At 40.0% G+C, this 22,323-nt stretch overlaps 1 protein-coding gene across 9 annotated transcripts in view; it reads right to left on the reverse strand.

Annotated features, from left to right (window-relative positions):
• tenm4 (teneurin transmembrane protein 4) overlaps positions 1 to 22,323 on the reverse strand; it is a 310,021-nt gene that overhangs the window by 66,829 nt on the left and 220,869 nt on the right. For 5 of the 9 annotated variants that reach the window (XM_077565526.1, XM_077565535.1, XM_077565529.1 and 2 more), the window contains 4 exons: positions 21,249 to 21,434; positions 15,743 to 15,769; positions 9,526 to 9,672; positions 7,458 to 7,677 (listed from right to left, as the gene is read on the reverse strand). In XM_077565526.1, coding sequence (XP_077421652.1) covers positions 7,458 to 7,677; positions 9,526 to 9,672; positions 15,743 to 15,769; positions 21,249 to 21,434 — 580 coding nt within the window. The remainder of the gene's footprint in view (positions 1 to 7,457; positions 7,678 to 9,525; positions 9,673 to 15,742; positions 15,770 to 21,248; positions 21,435 to 22,323) is intronic. The other 4 variants (XM_077565531.1, XM_077565528.1, XM_077565527.1 and 1 more) reach the window with 1 other exon arrangement.

The raw sequence follows: 22,323 nt of genomic DNA on the forward strand, positions 1-22,323 counted from the left end.
ACACCTCCCTTGCATGTCTCTGAGGGTTTTTTTTTTTCTTACCCGAGCTGGAGCGATAATGAGATAAGAAAGCTTTACTTTGCTTTTTGTGCTAATTAAAAAGAGGCACAACTTATCTTTCTCATTGCAACAGAAACAATGAAAGAGTGCAGATTGCCAGACTTGCTTGGCTGCTTATGGAGACCCCCGGGGCCCCCACCCTCCACCTGGACATTGACGTCGCCAAAATGAGATACAATCAGCAGGCCCCCACCTCAATGATCGATTAGCAGCCAGAAGTGGTGGCAAAGAAAATACACCGTAGATTTTTCATTTAACGATTTTTTCTTTTTACTTCTGTGCCTGACATTTGAAAATTGTACCATCGACTCCCTTGTAAACAAAGACCGGTAGAGTCAACTGCACTTGAGATCTAGTTTGAGGTTCCAGATGCTTTGTTTATACACTCTAAAAGCAGTTGGGTCAAAGACAACCCAAACTGGGTCAAAAGGGGAACTGATCCAAAAAAAATAATCAAAATAAATGAGCAACCCAATTTGTGGGTCATTTTGTGGGTTATACATTTGACCCAACTCAATGGGTTAATTTAATAATCTAATTGAATTGGGTTAAAAATGAACTGATCTAGTTTTTGGCATTATTTATCCAAAAACGGTTCAATTTAAATTAAAACCCACAAAACAACCCAATTGTTGGTCGTGTTTTGAGGGTTATTCATTTGACCCAACTTTTTGGATTCATTTAATAACCCAGTTGTATTGGGTCTAAAATGAACCAACCCAACCTGTTGAGCTAAAATGTTGGGTCAAAGTAAATTAGTAACCAAGCTTGGGTTACTCATTTGACACAACTTTTTGGGTTAATTTAATAATCCAATTGAATTGGGTCTAAAATTAACAAACCCAACCTGTTGAGCTAAAATGTTGGGTCAAAGTAAATTAGTAACCAAGCTTGGGTTGGTTTGTGGGCTACTCATTTGACCCAACTTTTTTGAGTTAATTTAATAATCCAATTGAATTGGGTCTAAAATGAACAAACCCAACAGCTAAAATGTTGGGTCAAAGTAAATTAGTAACCAAGCTTGGGTTGGTTTGTGGGCTACTCATTTGACCCAACTTTTTTGGGTTAATTTAATAATCCAATTGAATTGGGTCTAAAATGAACAAACCCAACAGCTAAAATGTTGGGTCAAAGTAAATTAGTAACCAAGCTTGGGTTGGTTTGTGGGCTACTCATTTGACCCAACTTTTTTGGGTTAATTTAATAATCCAATTGAATTGGGTCTAAAATGAACCAACCCAAATTGTTGATCTAAAATGTTGGGTCAAAGTAAATTAGTAACCAAGCTTGGGTTGGTTTGTGGGCTACTCATTTGACCCAACTTTTTGGGTTAATTTAATAATCCAATTGAATTGGGTCTAAAATGAACCAACCCAACCTGTTCATCTAAAATGTTGGGTCAAAGTAAATTAGTAACCAAGCTTGGGTCGGTTTGTGGGTTACTCATTTGACCCAACTTTTTGGGTTAATTTAATAATCCAATTCAATTGGGTCTAAAATGAACCAACCCAAACTGTTGATCTAAAATGTTGGGTCAAAGTAAATTAGTAACCAAGCTTGGGTCGGTTTGTGGGTTACTCATTTGACCCAACTTTTTAGGTTAGTTGAATAACCCCAAAAGTTGGATCAGTCCCTTTTTGACCCACTTCAGGTGCAGTTTGACCCATGTGTTTTTAGAGTGTATGTTTTTGAAATATTCACCTCTGGAAAAAAAAAGTGAGGCTATATTCAAATGTTGGTAGCAGCTTAAAAAACTGCACGCCCCCAGTCAATTTCCCCACAAATATCTCTACTTCTCCCCAGTAGTAGAGAGTGTGCAGGCAGTCATCCAAATGGGCTATCACGTCTCCCTTGATGAATCGTGACCTGGCACAGCACAGTAGTACCACCTCCTTGGTCAGCCATTGTTTTTGCCCAAAACACAACACTCCCTGGACAAAAGGCTATTTTTAATGGGCTTGGGTCTTAAATATTGCCACATAGCGGAAACAATTAACAGCGGCATGTTAGCGGCCGCCCTCAACATGTCCTTACCAGAGGCAAGATCATCCACCTCCTACTACGTCGTTCCCCAGGAAGCCGCCTCTATGTTAATTAGGCCGCGGCTCTCCTTCAGCAGACCTTGGCCGTCCAAGCGCCGCACGGTAAACAAGCGAGCCGACAGCACGGCAAATACGTCCAAAGCGGCCGTATTTGCACAGAATCGCCGCCAGAGTTGACCCGGCGCTGTCGTGCCATCGTTATTCATGCCGGCAGTTTGATTTGGTTTGAAGAGAGCAATGGTGGCGGGTTTCCTTTCAGGGTGCGTGAAAGTGGAACTATCGCCTTCCGAGAGACTCTTCCTCCTCCTGCCTTGTCAAGACAAATGATTTAAATATTGACATCAAACAGAGCCCAGAGAAGGAGACGCCGAGGGAGCGTGAAAGATCGGGCTGAAGTCACAGAGGGCCTTTTTGCACATTATCTCCAGTGTGACGCACACAGCTCACATCCAGCGAGAGCGAGAGGCCACATTAATGTATGTAAACATGAGAGGCCGCAATTTGAATTGCCTGATCCAAGAGTTGGATCGGTACAACGGAATGGAAGGACTTGGTCTTTGAAGTACTAGAAATAGTACGAATGTGGCTAATTCCAACCAAACGGCAGACCTTCTGCGTTTTTGTCAGGCTTGGGTTCTTGAGAATATTTCTTTGGTCTACCAAATATAATGTTGTTGATTTGCTCAAGATCCGATCTTGTGGAGTTGAGTTAAAAAGACTCATTGAAAATGTCTGCTTCAAATGAATATAACTGACTTTCGTTGTATATTAGTCAAGGGTTCTTAGGACTTTTTTTATGGGTCTATTCATGATAGACATGCATAGCAAAATTTATTTTGCTCAGTAAAATGTTTGCTCAGGGTCTGACCTTTTGGAGCTGAGTTATTAAGAGTCAAAAATGTCAACACGGGTTCTTGACACTTTTTTAAAGGGTTGACTAAGGTCAGACATCAACCAAATTTTATGTTACTAAAGTGAACTGTTTGATTAAGATCTGACCTTGTGGAGTTAAGTTATTAAGAGTCTTGAAAGACGGATACAAGGCTGAAATTACAGTACCGGGTATCTACTTTACAACAAATGATTTCTGAACCGTCTCTTTTGGGGTTCATGACACCTTTTTTTGTGGGTCTTCTCATGAGAGACCTGCCTACCAAATTGCATGTGGTTAGAATGGCTTCAGGGGCGCATTTTTTTCTTTTTTTATTATAAATCGAGTATGGGAAAATCCCCAAATTGGCAATTTATTTGGCCTGACAATAATAACACTGAAGAAATGAAGCAATTTGAAGAGGGCCTTCACGGCGTATAATACACACTGATGCCGTCTTATTACAATGGTGAAAAAAGGCGTTTCCTAGAGCCCGCGGAGAAGAAGCGAAACAAGAGGCGGTAATGGCCTGACGCTAATAACGGCTCTGCTGGGTATCAATCTCCCCCAATGGCTGTCCCTGTTTACTATTCAATCTCGTATCCGCCATTGTGGATGCTGCCCACTGAGAACATTGAAATGAACGGAAATATACGACGGCGCACTCGGGCCACGTACAAATATATATTTTTTAGAGGGTGGGGGCAATATTCCGAGAAAAAAATTGCCACTCTATAAAGTGGCCAATTTGCAAGAAAAAAAACGTGCACATTTTGCTACTTGCGACCGAAAAGTATCCGAGTTTTTTTCTCGGGATATTGCCCCGCCCTCTAATATTGCCTTAATATGCCGTTGCAGAAATGCCATTAATCCGTTCTAGACCCCGCAAAAAAAACAACCATTTTCTGTTATGTGTTTTTAATTGGAGAAAATGGTATAATATAAAAAAAATAAAACAATACAAGATAATGTAAAGAAAAACAGTAATTACTGAACACACTGTAGTATGTGTCCCTTTAATGGGGTAGTTTAAGTGCATCCATCCATCCTCTGCTAGTTATCCGAGGTCAGGTCATTTTGTTTTTTTGAGGGTGCTGGAACGGATTAATGGCATTTCAATTCACTTCAACAGTGAAAACCCATTTGATAAATAGTAAATTGAATGAGGGGCTCAGGGTCGCGTAACATTAAACTCTTAAATCAAGGTACTATTGTGCAGAATATTCATGACTTCATTACTCATCTACTTTTTTTTAATCTCAGTTTTTGTAGTGCCTCCCAAGTGCGGTCCCTGTTTACTATTCTATCGGGCATCCGTCGTTGCCGGGGGGCCTCTCGGCTCTCTTGCATCGTGTGTCGCGACCGGAGAGAGTGAGAAGCTTTTATGCAGTGGCAGCCGCTTTATTGGGTGACACCTCTGCAGCTTCTTGCGGTGGCAAACATCAGAGGGCGGCGAGCTCCGACATGTCTACGAGGAAGCGGTTAAGTGGGATCAATGGAAAGATGATCGGCTGACCGGCCGTATCAGGGAAGGTGCCGGGAGCTCATCTGAAGGCCCCGAACACCCTGTCATAACCGCTCGCTTCTGTCAGCGGGGGGGGGTGCAGGGGAAACGAACACCCGGCATGAATAATAGATTGTCACTGATATTTTTAGGTGAGCCGCCATTCTCGCAGCTCATCTCTGGATTCTCCACTTTTTACTTATTTATGGCCGCTGCTTCTGCTACTTCTGCTGTTTTTTCTTTTTCTTTCTGGCTCGTCCGGTGGAGAGCAAACGCTGAGTGCTTGTTGACAGCCGGAGAGAATGTCAACGGGGGTAAGGGGGGCGGGTGTGTGTGTGGGGGGGGGGGGTCTCTCACTGTGTACACGCCGCTACACAAAAAACCTTCGGGGTGTTTGATGGAAGCATGAATGTGTGCTTTTTAACCGCTGGGTGCTGGAAACTGCGGGATAGTCACGGAAATTCCGGCCCGGTGCTAAAAGACGTTGCCTCAGGGACGCAAACATTGAACACAAATCTCCCCCACATTTCACTCAATTGTGCCCCCTGCAATGTTAGAAAAAAAAAATAGACCCCAAGTACGGAAATGAGTGAACATAACAAGGCGTGAACAAATCTCAAGGACCTGTACCTGAAATTGAACAGCAAGTCGGCCATTTTGGGCACATTTCCAGGGCTCGTACTTTGACATTTTGGTTTGCGGCAGCCATTTTGGATTTGGGAAGTCATCAGGTCAGAAGCAGCTATCCTAGCCAGATAGGTAAGACTAAATGGCAAATGTTTTTGGCCGTACCACTTAATATGGGCGCAGCATAGCTTCAAAATGTAACAATCATCTCAAGGAAAAAATTTAAATAGGGCCCCAACACTAGTTTCACCGATCAACAAGTTTGGTATAAACTATGAAGCAGCCACTTTGCGAGTTGAACTATTACTGAGGAAATCCCCAAAATGAGCCCCCATATTATAATTAAGCATTACATTGATCACAGATTACGTTTCGAATAATATTTTTTAGGCAATTAAAAACATTAGTTTGAGTGCCAAAAACCAAAATGTGTTACCCCCGTGCTTCCAAAAATGATCTTGCTTGAACTGAGACACTTTCGAAAAACACGTATGTGTCGTCTTCCGGAACAAAGTTTAGCTAAAAATAGTGACGTCTGAAGCCATAACCTTCACCATCAAAAAATAACAACACAACGCAGATTCTGTTTTCTTGACACGATAAAAAAAAAATGCTAATAGCAAAGTCAAAAAATGTGATTTGTTGACTTATTTTCCAGGTTTGATGCTAATTTGTCACAAGTGGGAAAAAAGACGAGCGACTTCCAAAGAGGGATGCAAATAAGGTGACGAGAGTCGCGCGAGCGATTAAAGATGAAGCAGGAAGGGAACAAAAGGCGTAGCGAGGCGGATGGGAGGGGTGGGCGGCGGGGGGGGGGGGGGGGGGGTGCGAGTCTCTGACAGCCTTCCTGTGGAATATGAAAGCGGCGTAGTGGTGCGCCCCGCCCGCCCGCCTCTGGGAGCGAGCCTCAGATGGATTACAGTAAAAGTAATCACAATACATGAATAGCAGATGCCGCTCACGTCGCTTCGAGGTTGCTGTTTTTTTTTTCGGCGCCTCGTTCCGTGTTTGTCCATCATCATCCGTCCGTCATCCGTCAAGCGGCGCGCAACCACCGCCGGCTGCCCATTTCACCCTCCATTACTCCATCCAGCTGCCTTCCTCCTCCCCCAAAAAAACACCCCCGTGACACTTGCTTTTGCTGGAGTTATTTATAGTGCAGTTGTCTTCGGCAATAAAGTGCTAAATAACTCAAGAGAACGCAATAACGAGCAACAAGCGGCTTCCCTGCTAATGTTATTTCGCAGCATTTAGTCTTTGCAGGCCCGCACTTCTAAACTTAAAACAATTCATTATCCGCCGATTGGAACATATTGGATGGCTTGTTTACTGTATGTAATTGCTTTTAGATGAATACGAGTAGTGTGTTTGGTCTTGTGTCTTAAAGCACAAACGCCTGGAAAACACTTTAAGGTGACATGATTTTACACATGCACATCTCATGAGTTCCAAAACACGGAAGAGCTGCATCAAAGAAAAAAAGGGAATGCTCGCATTTGATTGATAAATGTTTGAATACAAGCAAACCAAAATAATTGAACACAATTACAAAATAAAAATATTAGCTGAGCTAAAATATAACTTAGCTAAGATACATTTAAACATATAAAATGGCCCTATATTAGAATCATAAATAATAATAATAATAATAAAGGTTGAAAAATAGGGTTAGTGTTATTATACACAATAAACATTACACTCAATAGATTCAATAAAAAAATATTAGTGAAATAAAAACATTTATATTATTCACAAAAATATATTCAAAAACACATAAAAAATAATAATTACAAGTAGATAAAAATTTTTTTTTAAGTAATCATGCTCAACAAATTAAAATGGAATACGTGGAAAAAAATAATTTACTCCAAATTAAAAAAGAAAGAAAAAGAATTATATTAATACAAAAAATATACCACTCACATTGGACCAAAACTTGCTGTCAAAATTTGGTATAATCTTTTTTTTTTCCCCTCATAATCTACAACTGGTCATTCAAAATGTTTTTTTTTTTTTAATTGACCAATCAAAAGTGTTGAAAATGGTTTGCTCTTTTAGATGATGCAAAAGTGATGATTGTGGAGCACCGTCACTGATATTTAATATATTAAACTGCACAATAATAATGCTCAAGCGTCACAGACAAAATACATGTAAGTAAATGGACAGTTACTAATTTTCATAATTGGATGAATGTATTACTGTCCGAGATGACATTTTTGTCACAGCGTCACCGTCACTACTTTGTAATTGCAGTAGTATTTTCCATTTTCAAACATTTTGACGCGACGCTCGTTTCTAAGCGGACAAAATGTCAGCAGGGTCTTAAATGAATTTGGCAAAGGTTACTCACTTGGCGTCAAAGGGGCTGGCGCCTCGCACCACGTGGGTGCTCTCCCGGCCCACCAGGAAGCGCACGCGCTCGTAGAAGCTCTGCGGCTTGCCCTGGTTGACCGACGACAGCTGCGTCTCCTGGATGATGTCCAGGGGGTCCGGCGAGCCCATGCACAGCGACGTGCTGTGACAAATGGCCTGGAGACAGCAGTCCGGATCCATGCAGTCCACCAGGCCGTCTGACAAGGTCAAACAATGTCAAGGTCACAACACCGTTCAATCAATAGCCACTTAAATGAATGTACAGCATATCATCATAATTAGGGACAGGTGACACCGGCCTTATTTTCAGTTATCGGGTAATTGTGGAAGAAGTTCATTTGCATGTTATCATCGTTTTTTTAAGTCTTCAGAGCAATTCATCGTGCTCTCAATTGAAAGCTGTGACAATGGAGGGATAAAAATAATAAACAGGCTGCTGTCAGTCCGTCAGTCTTAAATAAAGAGGATGCTTGCGGAAAGCTTGCAGCCCGCAATGAGGTGTGCAGCGCAGGAAGTCACGTCCGTGCCGAGTGTGTGCCTTCCAGTGTTTGTGGCTGCTTAGAGCTCTGCTTCTCAAACCGGGGGTCCGCGAGTCGTGACTTTTGGGACCGCAAAATCATTTGCAATGAGTTATTATCATTTACAATGAAGTGCATATCTATTAGTGATGGACCGATATGTTTTTTTTCAAGGCCAATACGATTATTAGTAGTCAAGGAGGCCCATAACGGATATTTCAAGCCGATATATTTATTTGCAGTAAAAGAGAAAATATTAGCAAAAAAAAAACACATAAAAAAAAAATACTTTTCTTTTAATTTCAAACATAAAGAATTGAGTTTGTTTAAAAATTATAAAAAAACATATATAATTAAGTAATTAATAACTAAGTTAAAAACTAAGCAAGTAAATATTTCCTTAGTTTTCTACTGTAAATAAAGTTTTCCAAAATGTCAACATCATTTCTAAAAAAATTTTTTTTTTAGTTTTTAAAAATAAAAAAATGTAGGGAGTTCCCAGTGTCACCGGCCTTATTTTCAGTTATCGGGTAATTGTGGAAGAAGTTCATTTGCATGTTATCATCGTTTTTTTTTTAAAGATTATTAGTAGTCAAGGAGGCCCATAACGGATATTTCAAGCCGATATATTTATTTGCAGTAAAAGAGAAAATATTAGCAAAAAAAAAACACATTAAAAAAAATACTTTTCTTTTAATTTCAAACATAAAGAATTGACAGTTTGTTTAAAAATTATAAAAAAATATATATATAATTAAGTAATTAATAACTAAGTTAAAAACTAAGCAAGTAAATATTTCCTTAGTTTTCTACTGTAAATAAAGTTTTCCAAAATGTCAACATAATTTCTAAAAAAAATTTTTTTTAGTTTTTAAAAATAAAAAAATGTAGGGAGTTCCCAGTGTCAGCATCATTTTTATAGAGTGAAAATTTAAATAGACCCATAAATTCCCCGTGAAAAATTTCTTGTATCTCATTGAGCGACAAATGCATGCAAATGTATGCAGCTAATTTGGGGTTTTCATCAGGGTTCGTAAAAGGTAAAAGATCTTCGCAGACAGTGAAAAATGGAATATGTTCAAAATGTCTTTGTGACAAGTAAAAACATCATACAAATAATTTTGCTATAATCGCAAGCATTCACAGCTTGGTGAGATAACAATTTTATCGGACTTCAGATTCGTAAAAAGGCAGATGCCGATATTTGTAAAAAATGCCAAATATCAGAACCGATATTCGGCCCGGCTGATAATCAGTCTATACATGGAGACTGGCTTTAAAAAAAAGAAAACATACTAAAGCAATTCCTCCTGCTTAACTCAACCGGCAGTTGTTTTTTTGTTTTTTTAATAGTCTTAAAAATATTTACAATATTTGACGAAGGTAATAAAGGGATTCTTGGATAGATTTCTCCCTTGTAAATAATCCCTGGGTCCAAAATGTTTGAGAATCCCGAAAGGCCAGGATCCGGTTGGGGGTTTAGTTCCACCCGGGCCCAAGGAGTGCACGTGGCCGTCCACGTCTCACCTCCGTCGTTGTCCTTGACGTCGCCGCAGGCCGTCTCCATGGAGGTGTCGCAGCCGCTGCCCCTCCAGCCCAGCTGGCAGACGCAGTACCAGCCGCCGTTACCCAGGGTGCACCTGCCGTTGCCATTGCACAGACCGGGACAGCCCTCTGTTTGGGGGGGACACACGAGGAGGATGTGAAATACAGAAAAAAAAAGTCGCATTTGCAGTTTACTATTCACAAATTCGGCTATTTGTGTTTTGTCTAGTGATGGACCGATATGTTTTTTTTAAGGCCGATAGCGATGATTAGTAGTCAAGGAGACCGATAACCGATATTTTAAGTCGATATTCATTTGCAGTAAAAGAGTTTTAAAAAGTAAAAGTTTTCTTTTCATTTTAAAAATATACAGAAGTAATAGTTTAAAAATTGCAAAAAGCTTCCAGGGTCATTGCCATGTGTTTAGCTAAATTAAAAACTAAGCAAGTAAATAGTTCCCCAAGACTTTCTACTGTAAATAAAGTGTAGGGAGTTCCCTGTGTGAGCATCATTTTTCAAAAAGTGGAAATATAAATAAATCCATCAACAAAAAGTTCCCTGTATCTCACTGAGCGACAATGCGGAATGCAAATGTAGCTAATTTGGGGTTTTCGTCAGGGTTTGTAAAAGAGTTGCAGACAGTGAAAATTTGTCTGAAGATGTTCGAAATGTCTTTGCAACAAGTAAAAACTCCTGATGAAAATCCCTAAATTTGCTACGTTAGTAAGCATTCACCGCTCAGTGAAATACCAGCTTTATCGGCCTTCCGATTTGTAAAAAGGCCGATGCCGATATTTGTCAAAATGCCAAATATCGGCCTGATAATCGGCCCGACCAATAATGAGTCCATCCCAGATTTTTTCCCTACTGAAAAACGGACTAAATTTCTGAGCATTATTTTTCTACCATAAACAAACAAACAACGGCCCATGATAAAAGGAAAGTAGTAATTGCTGTCAAGGACAGATGTTGAAAAATCTGAAAGTCTTCAGCATGTTTACGTTTTGCTGGTGCTTTTTTTATTTTTTCAAAATCAAATCATCTGTAAGCTATTTTTTTAAGGCTAATGTGGTAAGATGACTTTTCCCGCCAGTCCTCATATTTAGCGAGTTGTCACTTTTCTAAATCATAATCATTTCATGCAAATCCTTTTGCAGACCCCCAAACTTCTGCGTGCGGACCCGAGGATGACACCCGCCACCCCAGTTTGACAACCGCGGTGTTTGTTTATGTACCGGCGCTTCCCGGCGAACACACAAAAAACACACAGTGTGGTTTGTGATTGTTTCACGGTGAGTGCCTGGGGGGGCAAATGTAATGACCCTCCGCTTCAAGTTGATCAATGCGATACACCTTCAGCCAAGCCGCTAATATCCTTCAGATGCGCCCGATCCTCACAGTCGATACTTGAGTCATTAGCTGCCTTCATGCTGCATAATGACACGGGTTGCTCCTCGCACACTCCGCTTACCACCGTTTGCACACGCGCACACACAAAACAGGCTGTAGCCATGATGACGGCTGTTGAGCAAAAAAGGTCCACCGTATGCGATTATTCACTCATGTCGTTGACGAGGGCGGTAAATAAATAGAATTAAATAAAATTCTTTCAAAATCAATCCTCAAAGTTAACGAACTTAGAGTAGATTTTAATAATAAAAATATAGAAATGATAAAATTGAAATTTATCTGATTCAAATATGAAACTATATTACATTACATAATATTAAAAATAGATTTAAAAAATCTCTAATTTTGTTTAAAAAAAAAAAGAGCAAAAATTGTATTCTACTTTTTTAATTCACAAATCAGTACAGCGTTTTTTTATTGTATTATTATTTAATAGTTATTTAATTTTTGCATAGGAATACAGAGGAAGACCATTTTTTACTATCACCTAAATCCCATTTTGTATCAATTCACCGCTAATATTATTGTGACTTGAAATTACTTCTGGCTTTTGATAGGCTAAAAATAGCTGTAGCATTAAAACACGACAGCGCCACCTGCTGCTTTGGCATGCAATCTTCTTTGTTTTTGTCGTTTGGGGATTTCTGTCTATTTTTCCCCCCCAAACTATTTGGATGTTTCAAGTCTAGACAGATTATTATTGAAAAGAAAATATTTATCCTCATATTATTCAAATTTGTTTACTGGAGAATATTTCAATTGTTGAGTTATTTATTAGTATCAGTTTCCACTAAAAAAACAACAACAACAACGTCACTCACTAGCAATAATTTTCTGTAAATATGAAATATTTTCTGCATGTACGAAACCCAGATTTTTTTTTAACACCACTCCACAATGAATTCATTTTCTGCATCAAAATCATTTTCTGTTTTTTCGTTTAGACTTTACAACTTCTGTTCATATATTGACAACAGGCGTGTGTTTACTTACAAGCGAAATAGGATCAGTTGGCACACGCTTGTGATTTAATAGCAGGGAATGGATTGTGGAACACAGGTGTGTGCAATTGTGAAGATCTAAAAAAATAAATAAACCAATGAATGAGGTGCGACAAGATGGTCCCCGAGTGTGTGATGTCCTTGCAGCAGATGGGCAACGGGAGGGAGTTAGTGTTGCACTTGTTGTTAACGTTCATTTCCTAAAAAGAAGACATACTAGCAATAGTTGGGTTTCCATCAACCCATTTTTTTCCAAAAATGTGAAAATAAAACTGAATGGAAACGCTAGAAATTTGAAAAAGGGTCAAAAATTCACTTGCTTGGGATGGATTTTGAAGCGTATAGAAAAAAAGGAAAATGCTAACTTGACGGGATACACGCCGCACTTTTTGACCGGTTTGTAGTCCCAAAGCAATGTTGGATGATAAAGTAAGGTATGTTTAGGGGAAAGACAAAACACAAATCTTTTGGGAATTAATTAAAGAAGCGAATATTAATGCTATTTTAGATGGAAAAACAGCGAAGAAACGCTACGGTTGATCAAGAATTACAAAAGCAAATTCCTATGATGTCATCTCATGGCGCAGTTGCTTCCTGGTCTTCATCTTCTTCTTTTAAATTACTGGTGGATCACATCTCTTAATGGTGTATAGCGCCACCTACAGCGGCGGAGTCCCCTCACAATATTCACCAAAAAAAAAAAGAACAGATGGAAATGGGTATAAGTCGCGTGTCCGTTTTGTGCATTTTCAGTAAATTCGCTTAAAAATTTCAAAACAATTGGATGGAAACCTGACTATTGTTGCACTTTGCAAAAAATAAAATAAAATAAGACAATCAATGATGTAGTTTCCTAAAATAAAGTACAGTGTTCCCTCGTTTTCTGCTGGGGTTAGATTAAAAAAAAATACCCACAACAAATTAAATCTATGTTTTAAGGCTCTAAAACCCTCACCACACTTTTCTCATCGAGGCATTTACATTTTCTCACATTTCTCTCTTGTTTATATATTCTCAATGTTCAAACCTACATAAATTTTATAAAATAGGTACATTACTGTAAAAAAAAAAAAAAAAAAAAGCATACAAAATTGCACAAAAAAATCCACGAAAAGTGAACCGCATTATAGTGAGGGAACACATGCATTTATTTCTTGTAGTTTGATTTTATATAGGCAACAAAACCGATATGCTAAAGATCAGGTGGCACATGCTTGTGATTTAATAGCAAGGTGCTAACAATTCTGAATGTACAGTATTTATGCGTGTAAAATAAATAATTGCTTGAGGCCCGATGAGATTCTCCCCGTGTTTGTGTTCCAGCATTCAGATGAGCCAAACAGAAACACCATTAGGGAGAACAAGCCAGCATTTGAAGGCGCGGGGTTTGATTTTTTTTTTGAGCTGGAAAGCGGGACGCTAACCACAACGCTGTTTATTCAGGAGCGTCTCCCCACACAGGCCCGAGCCGCGTCTCGTGTGCCGATTATCTGGTCACGTGCGATGGCAATCGCGCCGTGCCCGGGATTCGTCTCGCGGAATATCAAACGTCTCTCACGGTCTTGATAACCGCCTTGCATTTTGCCAAGGAACCAGGTTGACGCTCCCTCTCTGAGCTTACATCAAATGGGGAGGGGGGGGGGGGGGGAACGGATGGGGGGGATGACAGTCGGAGAAAAGAAGCGACAGGTGGAGGGATGAATGGAAAGGAAGTATTTATGAAAATAATGGCAGATAGGATACAACACAACTGAGGATGACAGTTTCAGATCTTCTGGTTAGTGCGTAGGGTTGTACATGCATTCAGACTTTTATTTAAAGATTAGCTAAGGGGCAGACAGGAAGTGTAACTGCCTCAAGCGCTTCTTCAATTCTTCTGCTTCAATTATGCTAATGAAGAAACATTAACGAACAAATAACATCATCTTAAAAAGTAACTTATTTCTTCCCCCATATCCTTTCATACAAGTTTTGTATTTTAATTCACTGATTCGCGCTACCTAAGTGAGTGTGTATGTGCCACTGTTCAGCATGTTTGATAATCAAATACAGCCAAGCTTTTAACCACGTCGTCCGTCCTACCAAGAAAATCAATTCCGCTTTGGCATTCGTTGATTTAAAAAGTCCTCTGCTAAACGATGAAGGCCTCCTTAAAAATCAATTTCAATAAAAGGCAGAATAGATAATGCGCCGTGGTCAGAACAAAACAAAACACAATACAATTTTCCCTTAATTTCCCTGAAGAAAAGTGGCAGCTGCTCGAGGCTACAAAAGCGCTAATATGTACATTTTACACCAGCAGCACGTGCCGTAGCTTTGATAGCTTAGCTGGCTAACAGATTTAGCGAGGCCTCCTCTTATGTAAGTAGTGCAACGTTAACATTTTGGTAAACAATTTTTTTTAAGCCTATTTAAGACAATGCTCGCTAGCATCACAGATAGCTCGGCCTCGCGCATTTCGGTTGCCGAGTTAACAATAGCATATAAATAGCAACTAGGGATGTAGCGATATCCAAACATCACGACACGATATTATCACGATAGGAAGCTCACAATACGATAATTCTCACGATATTGTGGGGAGGTTGGCGATCTAAAAAATAATATATATATTGTAAAAAAATGAGATCATACTCATAAAAACACACACACACAATATTGTGCTTTTGTACGTAGCAGCAATGCATATAAACAACCTACAATCTATAATAACACTTAATATTATTAATATTACGCACACATTGCGTTCTTCCACATATTTATACTCAGTTCACAAGCATATTACGTTCCAATTCATCTGACAATTAGTGTGGATTTTAAACATAGAAGCGCCAAAACATGCCTTGAGAAAATTAAACTGCACTAAAAAACTAGCCACCAGAGGGTGCTAGAACTGCACACATGGATATCAACCTGACTTATTAAACAGATGTTATGCTTTTAACGTCGCGACATGACGACGACGACGATATTTTGGCTGTTTTAATATTGCGATATCTCAATATTGCCGTTATCGTTACATCCCTAATTACTACATTATTTTTAACAGTTTTAATGTTCATGGTAGTAGTAATTAGCAACATAACTGAATTGCACTTGCTCACATTTGCTACGCCTCACCTCGCTATCATGAAGGTATGTAGCATTTAGCTTGCCAATATGTCAAATGCATTCGGCCACAAAAAGAAAAGAAAAACGTTTTGATGATTGCCACAAAGTTGTGACAGCCCTGATTATATTTTACTGCCACATAGAACAACATAAACCATAAAGTGATATATGTTGTGATCGTAATAATTCAGCCCCGGAAGACAGTTGGCGTGATGTCATCTTTAGTTGCCATCCCAATGAAAACATCATCATCGAGGAACAACCGTGCCATTAGTGAAAACATTCCTCCCTCCACCTTTACTCCTCGATGGGACTTCTGGTGGGAGGAGCTAACATGTAAACAGTGGGCGCGAGGACCTAAAAGTTGCAAATAGAGGAATGAAATGAGCCCAGGTGTTAGCTTGTCAGCTAAAATGTTGACGTAAACAAACATAGCCATTTAAGCTAACGAAACGTAGCGGCGGATCCCAAGGGACCTTCCAGCTCATGCACGATTCCACTCAGTGGGTGTGAAGGTGCTAAGTGGCGATGATGGCATGAAAATGGTGCAGAAAGGTGCTTAAAGGCGTTGGTGGTTGGACAGTGTTTTTTTTGTCGGCGTGTACGCGACAAAGTTGATGGGACGAAGTTGATGGACGAAGGGCGACGTGGGAAAGAAAAAAGGAGGAATGCCGTACCTTTCACTACCCTATCCAGATAGTGAGCTTGGGAGATAAAAGACAAGGACAATATAGTAAGGGAAGGTAAAGACAGCAAGGCAGAGTGTTAGTGCACCACAAAAACAAAATAAAAGCATGCGTCACAAGCAAAGACGACAAACAGCAGCCAACGCCAGGATGAAAAGGAGCCATGCAGAATCCCGTAGCACCGAGCGTCTCTCGCGGGAACGTTTTCAAAGACCGACTGAGTTCGGCGCGTTTTCCGCAGTGGCACGTTTTCATCTTCAAACGCACCTCGGCAGACGGAGAGGTTGAATCGAGCCGCCTTGATTGTGACAAGTGATTTAAATGCTGATCTTTGGCTTCCTAATGGACGCCGCGCAGGGGGATTCTACGACGGATTCCAAAGCGGCCCATCAATAATTCAAATTTCACAGACCGAGTCCGGCTCAAGAACGACCATAACAGAGGAAAAGCTTTCAGCTGGAAGGCTGAGCGAAGTGTCTGCATTGATGTGACTGACTGCATGTTTAACCATTCAAATGTTATCGGGTCAATCTGACCCGTTAGATATTGGATATTATCATTTTCAGGGGTCAACGTGAACCATCTGAATTTTTAAACCCCACAAAATTTCAGCACACTTAACCAGGTCAATGTAACCCATTAGTGATTTGACCACAAAAAATTTCATCAGTCAGTATGGCCGGCTGGATGTTTGACCCCAAAAATAGAGATGGGTCAATGTGACCCGCTGCATGATTCACCGTAAATATGTCCACGGATCAATGAAAGGTGCTGCATGTTTAATCGTAAAGGTCACTGTGACCCACTGCATGTCTAACTAACTATGTATAACAATCTCCATGGGTCAATGTGACCCGCTACATCTTTAACTATAAAAATGTCTCTGGGTCAATGTGACCCCCTGCATGTCTCATCTTATATTTGCTGGTGAACAGAGATGGAAAATCCAGGTCCAGAAAGTAAAAACCCCGCCACAGTTTAGCTTTAGCCCCTCGTGCTAGCTAGCTAGCTCCCTAGCAGGTAAACAAGCTAGCTAGGAAGCTAAAGCCAAACTGTGGCAGGGTTTTTACTTTCTGGACCTGGATTTGCCACCTCTGCTGGTGAAGCCAACCCATGTTTTACTGCTGATTAATAAAAAAAAAATGTAGAAAAGATAGAAGAGAACACAAAATTCTGCGGGTCTTGAAAGATCAATCTAGCAATGAATGAGTTAATAGTAGCCAGAGGTGACGGGAAAGTCACGGAAAAGTCGGTAACCTGAAGTATCCGCTTGCTTCGTCACAACTCCCTAGCCCGACCCACAGCAGTTATGGTCAAGAAAGCCGTATTTGGCAATTGCAAGCGACATAAGCCCCCCAAAACAGAGCGATTGGATGCCAATTGTGCTGTTATCCCTTGAGTAATTATGACCCTTTAATATTTTTTTTTTGTAATTATTGATCGAGTGAATTTCCTTTCTTTCCCCCTTTTGGCTGTTTGTGTCACCGTACTATAAAGTGTACATTTTCTCATTCAAATGGGTTCAATCGATCAATAAGATAACAGGAGGGTTCACAAGTGAAGGCAGTGATGAGCGAGTATCTTTCATCGGAACTCAATTTCAGGTGGCCTAAACTCAAGTGCGCTCTTTTTCTCCAAGTGTTGTTGTTGTTGTCGGAGAGCGAACAAGGAAATTAGAAAAACGCCGCCAAGTCTCTGGGATCGAGTCTTGCAATCGAAAGGTTACCGGTTCCGCCTCGGCGGGAGTTCCCTCAAAGGGAAGGCGGATGCGCTCAAGTTTTCTTTAAGACAGGAAACTTCGCATTGGCTCCTGGTAAGTTAGCACACACGCCAACATATATCTTCAACATCAGTTGAGAATGTATTCGAAATTAGGACAACACGATAATCTTAAATAATCACACAAATCAAACAGAGTGGATGATTTACACCGTTCAAATTTCAACTTGCTTCAAAAATTGACGCCTTCCGGGCTATTTATCGTCTGATTCCACGCTACTTACAGTACTCGCACAATTTAACGTTAAATATAATACATTTTCTCCATTCATTTTCGATGGGACTGACATTGAACTTTTTCTAAGTTCCACTTTCCACGCCCCTTTATGCTAAGGGATTTACATTTATACCATTACCAACTAACTATCATAGTTCCACTTTTCCATCTAAATGAATGGAGGGTACTAGCATGCCTAGGTGGCGCTAATGAGTGATTAACTCTTTGACTGCCAGACGTTTTCAGAAAAGGGATGCCGTGGGTGCCAGCCGATTTAAGCATTTTTGACTGATCTTTCAAGGTCCACAGAAAATTCTGTGTTTGGACTATGGAAACACACATACTACCAAATGAAGGATTGGACTCTCATCTTTCATCAGGAAAAAAAAGTTTGTTTCTACCTTATTCCGTTTTTCAGTAATCAACAATAGAAAATGGTTAGTTTCACCTCTGTTTTGAAACAAACGTCTTTTAACGTCTTTGGCACTCCTCCATAGGATTTTACTAAACGTTATTTAACGTTTTTGGCAGTCAAAGAGTTAAAATAAAAATTTTAAAAAAAATAGGAAAATTTTCCCATTGGATATCATTTTTTTCACTTTTCCATTCAAATGAATTGATGGTACTGCATGCCAGGGTGGCGCTATTGAGTGATTTTTTTGTGTGTGCATTTTTCCATTGGATATCATCATTTCCACTTTTCCATCTAAATGACTGTAGGGTACTTTCAGATAACCCTTTTCCATATCAATTTCAACTTTCTTCAAAAATTCACACCTCCCGGGTTCAAGAATTCTTTTTATCAATTTATCTTTCAACTACAATTAATAGAATATATATATATATATATATATATATATATATATAAAAGTATATTTGTATCTGTTTCTGTTTTGCAGCAATTAGCATTAGAATATAGCTAAGTTTCATCAATATTCACATTCCTGGTGAAAATAATGACAAAAAGAGCTTGTTGCAACATGGTCCTGGCTGGTCTCTTATACTCTGCTGCCACCTGCTGGCCGTGTTTTTTTTTAAATATTTGTTTATATTAAATTGCTACCATTGCTTTAAGCCACCTCTTGATGTCAGAAGCTGCATCAAAGCCCAAAAAAAACGTGTAAACGTGTTTTTTTGGGAGGAGAGGACAAAGTGATAAAAAAACGTTTTTACACGTTTTTGGGAAAGTTAAACACTTTACGTTATCTCTTACGTGTCCCAAACCTCCGGAAACTGAGAAAACACATTTAATAAAGCTACCGCCACTTTTTATCAATTTATCTTTCAACTACAATTAATACTTGGTAATTTTCCACATAATTTCTTTCAATTTACTTCATAAGCATTCCCACGCAATTTCTGCAGAAATGGCACTTAGTCTAGTTATTAGTGCACTGTCCCCGACATGGGGTTATTTACTTTTGAAAAAGATCGCACTCAAAATAAGCTACGACCCCAATCGGACAACCGCAGATTTAGACAGCGCGACCTCCGGATGGCCCGGCGCACTTGACGTTGAGCGGCTCTGACAGGCCTGACATTAAATAGCGGGGCGCTAACTAAATAAAAAGGCACCTGTCCTGCTGAGCTCCAGTCACACTTCAAAACCTGTCAATCCTCACAACATCCATCATCATCATCACCACCATCATCATCATCATCTCGCAAATACATGAAATAAATTGGGGGAAAAAAGGCCCTTTGCTGTCAGGTGCAACTGACAAATGACTGACAAAAAAAAAAAAAAAAAAGTCAACAGGAGTGAAATTTTGACATTGAGAAATAATTGGCTAAAATAATTGGCACCAAAAAAAATGGCTCAGAGTGACAGGGTTGCGTAGCAGGGCGGGAAGACGACGTTTGCCAGCATACCCATATTTGGAAATGCTGGCGTAGCAGCCTACCAGGAAGTAAGCAGAGATTTTGGCTGCTGCTTTGACAGGAAGTTACAGCACCTCAACAAGATGTATCGTTCAGTGCTGAAGAAAAAGAAAAAAAAAAAAAAACTGGCTACCTGTATGATCATTTTAGGGAGGAGGAGATGATGATGCATCCTTACTAATGGTTTGGCGGGAACTTGGCGAGTTTAATCGTGTTCGTGAGCTACAGTTCAACAGGGAACGGTGTCTTCTTAACTCATTCACTCGCAGCCATTTTCCCTGAAGCAACCCCCTTCGTTCCCGGCTGTTTGACTGGATTATTTTTGCAAGGCCCACAGAATATTGTGTTCTATTGCTATAAAAAACATGGAACCTACCAAAATAAAGATTTTCATTCATTTCTTTCATCAGGAAAAAAAAGTATATTTGTATCTGTTTCTGTTTTGCAGCAATTAGCATTAGAATATAGCTAAGTTTCATCAATATTCACATTCCTGGTGAAAATAATGACAAAAAGAGCTTGTTGCAACATGGTCCTGGCTGGTCTCTTATACTCTGCTGCCACCTGCTGGCTGTGTTTTTTTTTAAAATATTTGTTTATATTAAATTGCTACCATTGCTTTAAGCCACATCTTGGTGTCAGAAGCTGCCTCAAAGCCCAAAAAACGTGTAAACATGTTTTTGGGAGGAGAGGACAAAGTGATAAAAAAACGTTTTTACACGTTTTTGGGAAACACTTTATATGATCTCTTACGTGTCCCAAACCTCCGGAAACTGAGAAAACACATTTAATAAAGCTACCGCCATTGTCGTGCCATTACTTAAAACAAATCCAAAAAGTCCGACACAATAGTATCAAATCACTCCGCCAGCCTCTCTCCTATTGGAGCGGCTTCTCTGACATCACATTGGGCCTGCACGTGAATATAGCATGTTTTTTAAAAAAAAAATTATTCAAAGCACCTTGCGGTCACTCTATTCCGTGGTCCCTCACCACATACACGATAAACACGTTTGACGACAGCCTCACTGGGCTTTGCTAAGCGCAGTGTGAAAAGGGCTCAAGGACACCCATTTTATCCGAGAAGGGACCAAAAAGCAAAAAAACAAAAACAAAAAAACATTAAGACTACAATGTATATTTTGTGAATTTTTGCCTCACGAGTCAACGAGGTAACTTGCAGTCAAAAAAGGGGCAACAACTGTAACCTCATTCCAGGGCGAAACATAAAAAAAAAAAAAAAAAAAAGTGTGGGGTTTTCAGGAAAGCTGTTGCTTTTCAGACAAAACCTTCACCAAGCAGTGCAAAGGAGAGCAAACACACAAGAGCAGGGCGGTCGGAAATGAAGAGCAAAGAGAAAGAGGATGAGTCAACTCAAAGGACACCTTAGCACATTCCCACATTAAAATGCATGAAGGCAAGCCTCGGATCCTTGAGTAAACCTGTTCATGCTTTACTGAGTTGCACAAATTCAATTAAGCATGCTTCCGTCCCATACACCCGCCCGCCCGCCCGCCGGACCCCCTCCCCGTCTCATCTGCCAGCGGACCCTCCCCATCAGGCCCGTGGCTTCGCAGGCGAAAAAACCCCTTTGAAGACCAAAGCGTGGCGCCGTCCTACCGATCGTGCAGTGCTCTCCGTTCCAGCCGGGACTGCACTCGCACTTGCCGTCCTTGCAGGTGCCGTGCTCGTTGCAACGCGGGTGACACGCCCTTTGGTCGCACCCGGCGCCCATCCAGCCGTCGTCGCAGCGGCAGGTGCCCGACGCGCACACCCCGTGGCCACCACAGTCGGCTGCACAGATCTCTGTGGGAGACAAAAGACGGACGGGGGGGGGGGGGGGGGGGGAGGGGGGTCACGGAGCGAAGGAGGTGACGGGAGGGAAAGGAAAGACAAATCCAGGAGTTATTGTGCAGGAAAGGCGGCCACGCTTCACTAGCTCGTCTCACGGACGTTGAAAGGAATTCCGCGCCTTTTCACACAATACGAATCTAATAAGAACCTTACAAAAAAACACAGACGCGGACTTGTGTCTTCACGTTGCCTCATCTTTTTTTGGCGATAATTCACGTCTACTTACCGACTGCTGAAGCCTTTTGTACGAATCATATTGAACCCATGAGAAAAAAATGCGATAGCTTCATTCAAAGTGAAGAAAGAGATCCATTTTTGATACGATTACAAGCAGGAGTGGCCAAAAATGTTACACAAGTAAGAGTACTGTTACTTCACAATAATATGACTCAAACTGCTCGATTATGGCAAAAAAAATCACAATTTTTGGGGTAGTAATTGAAATCACGATTATTTGTTTTTGGGTACAAAACAACAAAATGTTTAAGCATTTAAAATTATTAAGACCAAGTAAAACAAATAAAAACACTATAATTATGTAACTTCCTTTTGGAAGAAACATAATTAATAATATATACTGTATATATATATATATATATATATATATATATATATATATATATATATAATATATTTATTTATCTACAGTATTTCTGTTGGCAAAAACTTGAAGTTGGATTGCAGCATGTGCACTGTGCAGTAGGACGATTTTTTTTGGGGGTACAAAACAAGAAAATGTTTAAACGTAAAAAACAAATAAAAAATATGAAGACAAATAAAATTCTTTGAAACACTATGATTATGCAAGTTCCTTTTGGATGAAACAAAATTGATTAAATTT

This window comes from Vanacampus margaritifer, chromosome 5, assembly GCF_051991255.1.
Source record: "Vanacampus margaritifer isolate UIUO_Vmar chromosome 5, RoL_Vmar_1.0, whole genome shotgun sequence".
NCBI lineage: Eukaryota > Metazoa > Chordata > Actinopteri > Syngnathiformes > Syngnathidae > Vanacampus > Vanacampus margaritifer.